Source organism: Anabrus simplex, chromosome 1, assembly GCF_040414725.1.
Source record: "Anabrus simplex isolate iqAnaSimp1 chromosome 1, ASM4041472v1, whole genome shotgun sequence".
NCBI lineage: Eukaryota > Metazoa > Arthropoda > Insecta > Orthoptera > Tettigoniidae > Anabrus > Anabrus simplex.
Genome location: NC_090265.1, coordinates 131,982,857 through 131,995,728, shown reverse-complemented (window position 1 = coordinate 131,995,728; position 12,872 = coordinate 131,982,857). Strand labels below are relative to the sequence as shown.

Sequence of the window (12,872 nt, the reverse complement as noted above, 5' to 3'; positions counted from 1 at the left end):
TGTCCACAACAGTTTGTCTGTCGATAGAGTCATACGCCTTTTTAAAGTCCACAAAGGTGACAAATGTGGTGGTACTGCGGCGTATCCCTAATACGTCTTCAGACTCTAAATTTGCTCAGAACACGATCTACCTTTTCTGAAGCCTGCTTGGTAGTCACCAATCAAATGATCTGTTTGTTGTTCTATTCTGTTTAAAAGCGCTTTAGATAGAACCTTGTATATAACTGGTAAAAAGGATATGCCTCTGTAGTTGTTGGGGTCCGCTCGATCGCCTTTCTTATGTAATGGATGGATAATGGCATTCTTCCAGTCCTTTGGAATCATCATCGTCTCCCATATTTCTGTTAAGAGCGTATGAACTCTTCTGATGAGGTCATCTCCTATTTTCAACATTTCTGCAGTTATACCATCGTTCCCAGGGGCTTTATTATTTTTGAGCGATTGGATTATCTCTTTATTTCTTGAGTTGTTGGGGGCTGTGAGTCTGGGTTTGGTGGAGGTTTTTCAAACTGTAGTCTTTCAATTGGTGGATCGCAGTTCAGTAGATTTTGAAAATAGTCAGCCAGTATCTTGCTGTTCTCTTTACTGTTTGTCTCTAGTGATCCGTTAGGTCAACGAAAACTTAATGTTGGTGGTTTGTACCCTGATAAGTCCTCACAAAATGTCTTGTAGAAACTCTGAGTGTTGTTGTTCTGGAAATCCTGTTCTATCTCTGCGAGTCCGTTTTTCTCGTATGTACGTTTTTCGCGGCGGATTGTTTTTGAGGTCAGTTTTTGAGTCTTTAGGAAATTCTGCCATCTGTCGACTGTTCTATGTCCATTCCATTGATTCCATGCTTTGATTCTGTCATTGATAGCTTCATCACAGGTTGTGTTCCACCATCTGTGTTTACGTTTCCTGGGTGGCTGTCCGAATTTCATTGCTGATGACTGTAATGTGTTGCGAATATCTGGCCATACCTTAGGATCTTGATCGTGTATGTCACGTACGAAAATGTCAGCGTTCTTCCTCAGGCAGTCCGGATCCACTCTTGGAAATTGGCTGCCTTTAGGTCTGGATCTGTTTGGTTGGAACCTAACCTTGATTTGCGTAAGGTAGTGATCTGAATCGACAACTCCCTTCCGTACTTTAACATTCTGAATCTCAAGCATATTCTTTCTGGAAATAGCAACATGATCAATCTGGAATTCCCCTAACAATGGGTTAGGTGATCTCCAAGTTTTCTTTTTATGTAAAGGTCTCATAAAGTGCGTTGACATGAGTCTCAGCATGAATGATGTACAAAAGCTAATTAGACGTTCTCCATTCTTATTAGTCCGCCAATGTGCAGGATGAAGTCCTAGGATTGATCTGTATTTCTTCTCTCTGCCAACCTGTGCATTGAAATCCCCTAATAAGATTTTAACATGATGTTTAGGGACCTTGCTAGTACTTTCTTCAAGCAGTTCCCAAAAGTCTTCTACTTTCTGAGGATTTTTCTTATTGTCTATGTTAGTGGGGGCATGGGCATTTATCAAGGCATATGCTTTGTTGCTTGATTTCACTGTAAGCACTGAGATTCTTTCACTTGGTGATGTAAAGTCGATGACTGAATCTAAGATGGTTTTCCTTACTGCAAAGGCCGTCCCAAGTATTGATAAATTCCCTTTAAAATTTATGGCTGGTTTACCCTAAAATATCCTGAAGTTTTCAGAGTCAAAGTGGTTCTCATCTTGGAATCTGGTTTCTTGGATCGCAAGGATTTGAATATCAAATTTGTCCAGGGCGTCAGTCAGTTGCTTAAGCTTTCCCATTTTCAGCAGGGTGTTGATGTTTATAGTACCAAGGAAGTTCCTTTTTTTGGGGCGAAGAGATTTTGAGAAGCTCCGATCCTTCTCTGAAGCATGATGTTCCCGATCCCCCAGAATCCGATGATCGGGTGAAACCGGACCAGCGTCCAGGGCCTGGGGTAGTTGCATTAGTAGCGTGTGTTCCATCATGCTAGGGTTACAAGTTGAAAATTCAACCAGTGGTGATCTTTTGGGAAAGATCATGAAAATACAACTCGATTGTTGAGATCGAGAGGTGCCTCGAGATGTTCGTGGCTGTGGGCAGGCATTTCCTCCTAACCCAAAAGGTTATGGTTTTCCTGCCAATACTCGGGTGGCTGATTGCAGTGGTTTCCCACTGGGCGATGGGGTCGCCACAACCCTACGCCATTATTATTATTATTATTATCATCATCATCATCATCATCATCATCATCATCATCATCATCATCATCATCATCATCATCATTATTATTATTATTATTATTATTATTATTATTATTATTATTATTATTATTATTATTATTATTATTATTATTAATTAATTAATTATTATTATAAGACATTTCAGACTTCACCCAAAGCTAACCAAATTGATTGGACCTACTCTAACTAATACAATTACTAAAATTATGGTCAGAGAAGAACTTGGAACCATTCTTGGTAACAACTGGTTTAAGACAGGGTGATGGAATGTCACCTCTTCTTTTTAACTGTGCACTAGAGTACATTATGAGGGAATGGTACAAGAACAACTCAAAAAATATAAAAATTGTAACCCAGAAGGATAACATACATTTGAACTGTCTAGGATTTGCTAATGATCTAGCTCTTCTGGCCAATGATATTCAAGAAACAAAACAACAAATAAAATCTTTACAGGAAATAGCTCAAAATATTGGTTTGAAAATTTCATTCAAAAAAACAGAAATTATGCTAACTCAATTTCTGCTTGCAAACAAAATTAATCTGGGAGACCAAGAAATAAAAATTGTAGAAAAATTTAAATATTTAGGTGAAATAATCACATATAACCTGAACGAGAAACCACCATGGCAAAATAGAATAGATAAACTGGTTACAGCACAGCATGTTACCAAGAATACATGTAATAAAATGTGTCTCTCAATAGAAACCAAATTGAAACACTACAAAACAGTCACCCAGCCACAAATTACATATGCAAGTGAAACATTATTCAAAACAACAAACACAGTTGCAATAGATAGAGTACTCAAGTTAGAAAGGAGAATAGTGAGGACCTGTTTAAATAAAAATTATCAAGTAAATGTAGTCTGGAGACTAGCTTCCAATGAGACAGTTTATAAAGAAATAGAACCTATGACTAGCACAATGAAAAAGAAACGAATATCATTCTTAGGCCATCTAATACGGTCACCAGAAAATAGAATCAGTAGAAAAATAATAGAAAAATTATGTAAGAGTAAGAATAATAGTAGATGGATCACAGAACTTAAAGAAGACATGAGACAGTTACATATTAAAATAAAAGATTTAAAATACAAAACCAATACACTCAAAATATTGAAATATAAACACTCTAGACTACAGACAAAAATGAACAAGCAGAGAATAGGAAGAGTGATTCCAGAAGCAGAAAGAAAATTATGTTCAGAAAGGATGAAACAGTATTGGGCTGACAAAAAGAAGAAAAACCTCCATAAACCTGACTAAGTAGTCCTATGTTGGCTAAAACATTAAATTAAATTATTATTGAAATAACCAAAATTATTTATGTACAGGTATATGTGTATGTTCCAGCATAGCTCTCAACCAAACTTGGAACATATATGACTTACTATCTGGAGCAAAATACTGTGGGGATAAGACACCCCTGGCACCCCTACGATGGGGAGTTGGGAGGTAGTGACATGTAAAAAATCATTGAAAACAACCAGTATTAGTCTTGAATCCATACTGTTCGGGGTCACTGAGATGAAATGTAACATTCTGGATGCCGTTTAAGTCCAAGTTCAGCCTCCATCGGCATGGGGGTCACAAGGGATGAGAAAGGAAATGTCCAAAATGACAGAGATTAGTATTGAATTTACAGTTTTTGGGTTTACTAGGCTGGTTGGTGACAGTCCCAATGGCCTTTGGAATTGTGCACATCATACCTATAATGTTATGTATAAATACATACAGTTATCACTTATTTTTATTACCGTATTTAAAAGGATCAATTACTCCCAGACAATCTGGGCTGCCACAAGGCCAAAGTTCCACATGAAACAAAATACACAATCTAAAATAAAAAATTTAAATTAAACATACAACAATAACCCTAAAGCTACAAAATATTTTGTAAAAACTGAGAGAGTGGCTCCATAGTTGCGGCCATATAGCTGTCAGCTTATATTCGGGAGATAGGGGGTTCGAACCCCATTCGGCAGCTCTGAAAGTGTTTTCCAGTTTTCCTGTTTTCACACCAGGTAAATGTTGGGGGTGCAATTTTATTTAATGTCAGGGTTGCTTCCTCCCCACTAATGGCCCTTTCCTATCACATCATCGCCACAAGACCCAGCTGTGTCGGTGCGATGTTAAACAAATGGTAAAAAAGGTAAAATATCAATCAATGTAACAATAAAGAAATCTAAAAAAGTTTACTTCACATATAATTAACAGGTAATACAAATCCTAAAAGTTTATTTTCAAAAACGTATCCAGGTAGTGCATGGAGCAATTTTATTTTAAGACATGTTATCTGACCTATTTATAATGAATGGTGCAGATGGCAATTGGCAATTGTGATAGTATATTACTGTTAAATATTGTATTTTCATTATAACTGTCCTGCAAAGGAAAGATAAATGTCAGTAACAAGTGATGGACTTTCCTTTCCCCCTCAGAGTGTAGAGAAAACTCAACAGCCCCTCATGATTTCACACCAGGGAAAGCCTTTCTTTCCATTATTCCAATCATTATTGATAGGATTGGCAAGGTTTTTGAAGTGCCATGACATGAAGACTGTCTTTACAACCACAAGAAAAGTATCACACAGTGATCCTCAGAATCTTCAGAACATTTCAAACCCTTGCTGAAGTTCAGTGAAGTACTGTATTCCTTATATGTATATGAAAATTTATAGCAGTCCATCAAAACTAGCATTAATACCAAGCTAAAGTAATATGTGCATCATTGTTGCCTTGACCAACTAAATACATCTTTTGTGGCAGAACATACCCTTCTTTCATCAATCACAAAATAATATTTGAGCAAAACAGGGTTTTGGTTATTACTCACTAGTATAATGTTCATCTCTGCTAAGAATCTATTAAAATATTGAAAACTGAGAACTGTTCCGACAGACATGATGAGGGATTACAGATAACCTATGCTTACCACAAGATGACTGAAGAATGATTGCATGAGGTCACGCTGCACAAATCTTGATAATAGCAATTTGATAGTAAGGAAATATGATAGCTGTGCTTTTTACTACTGTAAAAGAATGGATGTCCATTCTGCTCATGTCATTTCACCTTGACAAGGCTAGCATAGATCACTGTACTTTAAATGTTGACATGTTTACGTGCCAGTGTGATATATACCCGCAGATGAGTCCATCACTTGCCGTTGACATCTTCATGAAAGCCTCACCAGTATAAAAGTTAGTTCATGAGGATAAAAATGAACAATGAAGGATACTTACAAGAACCCATTAAAGAAACGTAGTATCAGGAAAAGCCAGAAAGCATGTGCAAATGCTGATAGAATAGTGGCAATACTATCCATCAGAAGAGCTACGATAAGAACTTTTCTCCTACCTCTTGTGTCTGCCAGAAACCCCCACATATGAGAGCTGCAGATCATGCCTAAAGTAAATACAGTATTTGTTAATGAACAGTCCACAAGTTTGATCTTTAAAGCATATATAACATTGATTGTTCATATATTGATATCCATTAATGATTTAATATTAAGTTCTTTATCAAGCTAGAGTATTAGCTACCACCAAGGGATATGTCTTATTTGAAGATGGTATGATATTCTCTCATTTAGTCCCTGATGATTTTTTTTTTTTTTTTTACTAGTTCATAAAGCATCCTTCATCCATTTAAGTTAATGAAGTTATATTCAGGGAAAACAGAAAGAGTGATTCAAATACATTCCATGAAATGTTTACGTTTAATTTGGTAAGTGTGTAACTTATCTCAAATTCAACAGGACATTACAACAAAAATAATAATCTTGTAGTAATTTTATCTGAAGCTTTCCAATGACATTTATAGATGAATAAGCTTGAACAGAGCTCTTAAAAGTAGGAAGGATCATAATACAAAATTGGAATTCAAGAGGACAAATATTCATTTATAGGACAAGGAGTAAGGGATCGGAATAAATCAAGGGAAGTGTTCGATAAATTTCCAAGTTCTTTGAAAACGTAGAAAAGGCGAAGTAAACAACTGATAGAGAATCTGCCCCCTGGGCAACAGGCCTAAATGCAGATTGATTGATTGATTGATTGATTGATTGACTGACTGACTGATTGATTGATTGATTGATTGATTGATTGATTGATTGATTGATTGATTGATTGATTGATTGATTGATTGATTGATTGATTGATTGATTGATTGATTGATTGATTGATTGATTGATTGATTGATTGATTGATTGATTGATTGATTGATTGATTGATTGATTGATTGATTGATTGATTGATTGATTGAACAGTACAGTGCTTAACTCATATATATTCAGTTCTAATATGAAGCATATACAAAATATATTAACACAGCTATACATTACAAGAATAAAATTCTAAAACCTATTTAATACTACTCTGTACAGAATAACATAATCTGCAAATAGTCTTATCTTTGATTCCAGTTCTTTACTCAAATATAAGAAAATATATAGGTCCAATAATACTGCCTTTTGGGACTCTATTCTCTGAGTTTTATTTTATTGAAATGTAGCCACCTGTTCAACCACTCTTTTGTCTAGTCCAATAGCCCTCATTTTCATCATTAATCTCCCATGATGTACCCCATCAAAAGCCTTGGCTTGGTCAATAGCGATACAGTCCATTTGACCTCTTGAATCTAAAATATCTGCTATATCTTGCTGGAATTCTATGAGTTAAGCTTTACTGGAATAACCTTTCCCAAATCTGACTTGCCTTCTATAAAACAAGTTAGTAATTTCATAAACATGTCTAATATAATCAGAAGGAATGCTTTCCCAGAGCTTACAATCAACACGAGTCAAGCTGACCCGCCTGTAATTATCCGTTTTATGTTAATCACCCTTTCCCTTATATACTGGGGCTACTATTTCAAATCTCCATTCATCTGGTATAGCTCCTTCATGTAAACAGTAATGAAATAAGTATTTCAGATATTGGACTATATCCCAACCCATTGCCTTTAATATATTCCCAGAAATTTTATCAATCTCAGCTGCTTTTCTAGCTTTTAAGTTTTGTATATTTTTTGTTAATGTCTTTATTATCATAGGTAAATTTCAGTAATTCACCAGTATTAGTCACCTACTCTATCTGGACATTATCCTTAAATCCAACTACTTTTACATACTGTTAACTGAATACTTCTATTGTCTGTAAGACCTCACATATACACTCCCCACATTCATTAATGATCCCTGGAATGTCCTACCTAGAACCTCTTTCTGCCTTAAAGTATCTATAGATATCTGCCCACTGTTCCCTACAATTCATATGATTGCCAAATGTTTGCCATCATACTATCCTTAGCTTACTTTTTTGTTAAATTCAATTTCCTAGTAAGTTCCTTCAGTCTCTCCTTACTCCCACAACCACTCCTAACTCCATTTCCTTCCAATCTGCGCCTTCTTCTTAACACATTTCCGTCTGCTCGGATATTGTAACCGTTACCATGGTACCACAATACTTCTTTTGCTTAACAGAGTTTATTTCTCTGTCATTCTGCATTTTAGATTATCATTTGAATAATTTCAATAATATTTCTGTGCATGGGAGTCATGACACACGCGGTGCGTCAGCGGCACTACCAATGAGCTATTCACCTCGGTGCCGTTTGTCGCAGCGTATGCATCGTGACAGGCAATGAAGTGGAATCGGGGAAAGAATATTTTATTTGATCGTAGATATTCAATAACTTTCCTCACATGACAGATAAATATGTTTTTGGAGATTTCTGACAAAAATGCTGTGTGGTAAAATCCATGTTATTGCTGTGTGAACAACTGCTGTACCACGTACCTGTTGAATGCCTCTAACAGTGTGCTGCAACAAACACAGGTAGAAATGGCATTGTTTGGAGTCAGTTACTTCTTTTGCAGAATTGCACAAAGTATTGCTCAAGACATAAGTCTGGCTGTCATGGACACTCTCTACAGTAGAACATGCAGTCCTGCGCAGTCCTCTTTGTATTACTGTCTGCACAGCTTCTTCAATCTACGCCCATTCTCCTTAGTCACACATTTACTGGCAAAATGTGAAAATGATTCCTGTAGGCAGTGTGATAGATTTTGAGAGCCTATGAGACCGTGTTTCTTCCACTGAGCAGGCCCTACAACCTCACTATTCTCTGTTGACTTCGCAGAAAATTATGCCGAATTGTAACGACTACAGAGATAGTTTCTAACAATGAATCTGATACCCAGTTGGAGCATATGTTTAACAACAGCTTAACAATGCAAGATAAGAGGTCCGTTTGTTTACATAGGTATTAGTAGAAATATGGGCTTTAATATTTGGTGCATAGTGTGACGCACATGTGTCGTCATCGGCACTAAGTGAAAGTGGAGTCATGACGCACATGTGTCATCATTGGCTGTGACCATGTTAATCTCTTTATTTCCCTGTTATGAATGAAACAGATTTCTACAATGGAGGATAGGAAAATGTACACAAACAATTGAGAACAGCAGCCTAATATGGGCAAAGAAAATAATGTAAGGAAAGATGAAAGGATAAACTTGAAAACACAAACCGACTCTGTCATACTCTACTATTTTAAAACATGGGCATCCTACCTCACTAATGTAAATGCTTGCTTCCAGCTATGAAGCTGGACACCCGAAATAAGCTCAATGAGGCTTGAGAAGAATAGATTTGAAAAAACATGGTGGTGGTGATGATGATGATGATGATGATGATGATGATGATGATGATGATGATGATGATGATGATGATGATGATGATGATGGTGGTGGTGGTGGTGGTGGTGGTGGTGGTGGTGGTGGTGGTGGTGATTGTTGTTTTTATTATTAAGCTTTTTAGACTAAACCTTAATATTAATAAAAGCTACAAATATAGTTCCATGAAAGCCGTTCATGTAAACATAAATTATGTAATGGAAAATTAAGGGAAAACTAACCAACCCATTAAGAAAGCTCATTAGACTATCCCAAAATAATTAATAATAAATAAATAAAATTAAAAAAAGAATGTAGTCCCATGAAAGCCATTCATGTATACTTAAATTACATAACAGAAAATTAAAGAAAACTTACCAACACCTTTAACAAGCCTGTTAGACTATCCCTAAATAGTTTTCAAAAACAATTCAAATTCAAATTCAATTCATATGGTAGATTAATCTAAATGAACTCAAATGTACTCTTCCAAAAGAGCCAAAGTAAGTGAAAATGAAATTATGAAAATCACCAGTATAATAGACAGCCCATTACATGCTTGCATAGTTTATGAAAAGAATTGAAATACAAGGAGAATAATAATAACATCAATGGTAATACTGAAGGAAGTGCTACAAATAAAAGTAAAACACAGAGTGTCATTGACGTAGCCAAGAAGAGGAGGCGTGATGTGGTGAAAGTAGGTCAACAGACTGCAACCATTTCGACCCATGCCAATGAGAGAGCAACAGTTTTCCAAAATCCTTGCAGTAAATGATGGAGTACAGACAAAGGAGGACATATTTAAAGTAAGTTCCAGATTTCAAGTTCCTAAAGATAAATTTCTAAATATTTGAGTGTGATTTGATAAAATCTCACGATATTCAATCAAAAATGAAACAAGTCATTCTTTTTTTAATAGTGTAGATTTTTATTCCCTGTTTAATAATGAGGTTTTCTTCACAGGTATATAGTGTGATATTTATATTTAACTTGTGTGTTCAACAGACTGAAAAGCTTTTAAGGTATATTTGAAACTTAATTCACTTCAGTATTGCTCCAATTTTTTCAGGATCAAGACTCGCTGGAGAAAAGGGAGAAAAGGCTAGCATAAGTAAAGAAAAACATGCTATGGCATGTGCCTACCAGATAGTTGTTCGGTCAAACCAACAGACTGCTGCAAAATTAGGGATTTCTGAATTCGATGTTTGCTCTGCTTTGAAGCAAAGACAAGAGACGGGCACTCTCAAAGATCTGGTATGTAGTGGAGGTCCTAGAAGAACATCTGCTGCTGAAGATAAATACATTGTGATCTTATGTAAGCCTAACACTAAGCTTAGAAATGTGAACATTTATGCTGAAATCAACAGAACTAGAGAGCATATATAGTTTTGTCTGGCTATTATTAGCCTGGTTCATCCCTTTTAAGGCAGGCCCTCCAACAAGGGTGGGCGGCATATACCTGCATATTGGAGGATAGTGTGGTGTGTGGGTTGCAGGGATGTTGGGGACAGTACAAACACCCACTTCTTGAGCCAAGGGAATTAACCATTTAAGGTTAAAATCTCCAACCTGGCTGGGAACCGAACCTGGGGCCCTCCGAACTGAAGAGCACTATGCTGACCATTCAACTAAGGAGCCAGACAACTAGAGAATAACCAGTGTCAGTGGCAACTGTGAAATGTTCTTTACATGATGTTGGGTTGTGTGGATGTGTATCTGCCAACAAGCAGCCATAAATATCGGAGACTTGAGTGAGCCAGACAACACTTGGATTGGACCATTGACCAGTGGAAATGTCTGCTAGGGGTTGATTTCAGGTCAAATTGTCATCAGTATGTCTGCCATCATTCAGAAGAAAGAATGCTGGAGGCTACCTAACATCAACTGTGAAGCATGGAGATGGTAGCGTTACGCATTCCACCTGGCCCCTGTCAGTCATCTGATTTATCATCCATCAAGTTGTTGTTGGACATACTTCACCATGAAGCAAAACAATCTTCTGTCAACAGTTGTAAATATCTCTGGCAAAGCCTTTTGCAAGCATAGGAAACTAAAACCACAGAGATACTGGTGAAACTCATCAGAAAAAAGCCACATATCTGTAGAGTAGTAATCATAGCAAAAGGGAGGCATAGACAAGCACAGGGTTTAACAGTATAGCTCTAAAAGACATTCTTTTCCATCCTTTTTATGCATATACCAGGCGCGGTTCTGCCTTTAGGTCACATGGTCACGTGCCCCTCCACCGATTAAAACTATTATAAATCAGAACAACATTATGCACGATTACTGTCACGACCACCTTCAGTGAGTTCAAGAGGCTATGATTTACCATGGTTGTTCTTGTTCTAGCAGCCCTGGACTAAACTAGGCAACATAGTAAAGGTCTAATCCCGGATGGGACCGACTCATTCTTATACCTGAAAATCATACCCTCATTCTGAGAGCTGTGAGGGGTGAAGAGGGTTATGGCAAATTCCATTGACCCGGTCACAGTATTTCTACGACATGACACTTCAGCGCTAGATCGTATTTTGAACTTACTTCTCCTACAGCCTACTAGATAGCACCCAGCTACACTTTCTTGTCGGCATATGTATTATTAATGCGCGCAAAAGCAAACATATGCTTACCTTGTACGTCTGTTAGATTAATAGTGTCCATCCATGTCGATGTTCATTGTAAGTCTGAAAAGTGTGTGAAGATTAGTGTGATGTATCTGAGTGTATTTCTGCGCGAGCATACGTGTTTTTAAAATGAATCAAGTGAGCTACTTACAAACATAATCTCTTAATTACGAAAACGGATTATTAGCTAAAGAAATGGGCCGACCAAGGCCAGAGCTTAGCATAAATCAAGTGTTCAAAGATAAAAATAGAACCTACAATTGCAGTTATAATAAGAACATGTACGAAAAGTGGAAATGGCTGTGTGGTTGTCCAATAAGTGATTCGCTGTTTTGCTTCCCGTGTATATTATTCGGCGGAGAAGAAACATGGACAGAAACGGGAGTGAAAGACTTAAAACATCTACCAGAAAAGAGCAAGAAACATTGTTTGTCGAAAACTCATTTAGATAACGAAATGAGTTTTGCCGTATTGGGCAAGGCTGACATCAGGTTGCAACTCGATGATGGATATAGGGTGTCTATCCGAAAGCACAACGAGCTTGTAGACAAAAATAGATATATTTTGTCGTGTATCATTGATGCTATTAAATTTTGTGGGGAATTTGAGTTGACTTTGCGTGGTCATGACGAGAAAGTGGATTCAGATAACCCTGGTGTTTTTAAAGGACTGACTAATTACACCGCTGCTCTTGACAATGTTTTGAAGGACCACTTAGAAAATTCAAGTGTGTTTAAGGAAACATTCAAGGCCATTCAAAATGCACTTTTGGAAGCAATGTTGGCTGTTTGTAGGAAGCATATTGTATCAGAAATAGGAGATGTAGACTTTTTATCCATCCAGGCTGATGAAACTACAGACAATTAATGCAGAACACTTTTATCAATAATTTTGAGGTACCAAATCGAAGGGAAATTGTTTGAAAGGTTCTGGAGTTATTTTGGGATCAGTGATAGAAGTGCCGGTGGTGTAGCAGTGACAATTCTTGAACAGTTGCGTGAAATTGGAGTAGAAAAATTCCCTGAAAAAATTAGTCTGTCAAACATATGATGGAGCATCAGTTATGAGCGGTCAATATGGCGGGGTTCAGTGTTTTGTCAAAGAAAAATATCCCAACACAAATTATATTCACTGCTACGCTCATCAAGGCAATCTTATTCTTCAGAAAGCGACATCTTCATCCTCGCACAGCAGAATATTTTTTCAGGACTTGCAAGGTATAGGGACTTTTATTTCAAGATCTCCGAAAAGAATGGATTACCTGATCGAGTCAGTTCATAAGAAGTTAGGCAGTGTTCCACCTACACGATGGTATTTTCAACATCGC

General features: G+C 36.9%; 1 protein-coding gene across 2 annotated transcripts in view; it reads right to left on the bottom strand.

Annotated features, from left to right (window-relative positions):
• The window catches only part of LOC136862891 (synaptic vesicle glycoprotein 2C), a 99,036-nt gene that overhangs the window by 59,500 nt on the left and 26,664 nt on the right, over positions 1–12,872 (bottom strand). Inside the window, exon 4 of one of the 2 annotated variants that reach the window (XM_067139170.2) lies at positions 5,482–5,644. The exons of the other annotated variant lie outside the window; for it this stretch is intronic. Coding sequence (XP_066995271.2) covers positions 5,482–5,644 — 163 coding nt within the window. The remainder of the gene's footprint in view (positions 1–5,481; positions 5,645–12,872) is intronic. 2 annotated transcript variants of the gene reach the window in all.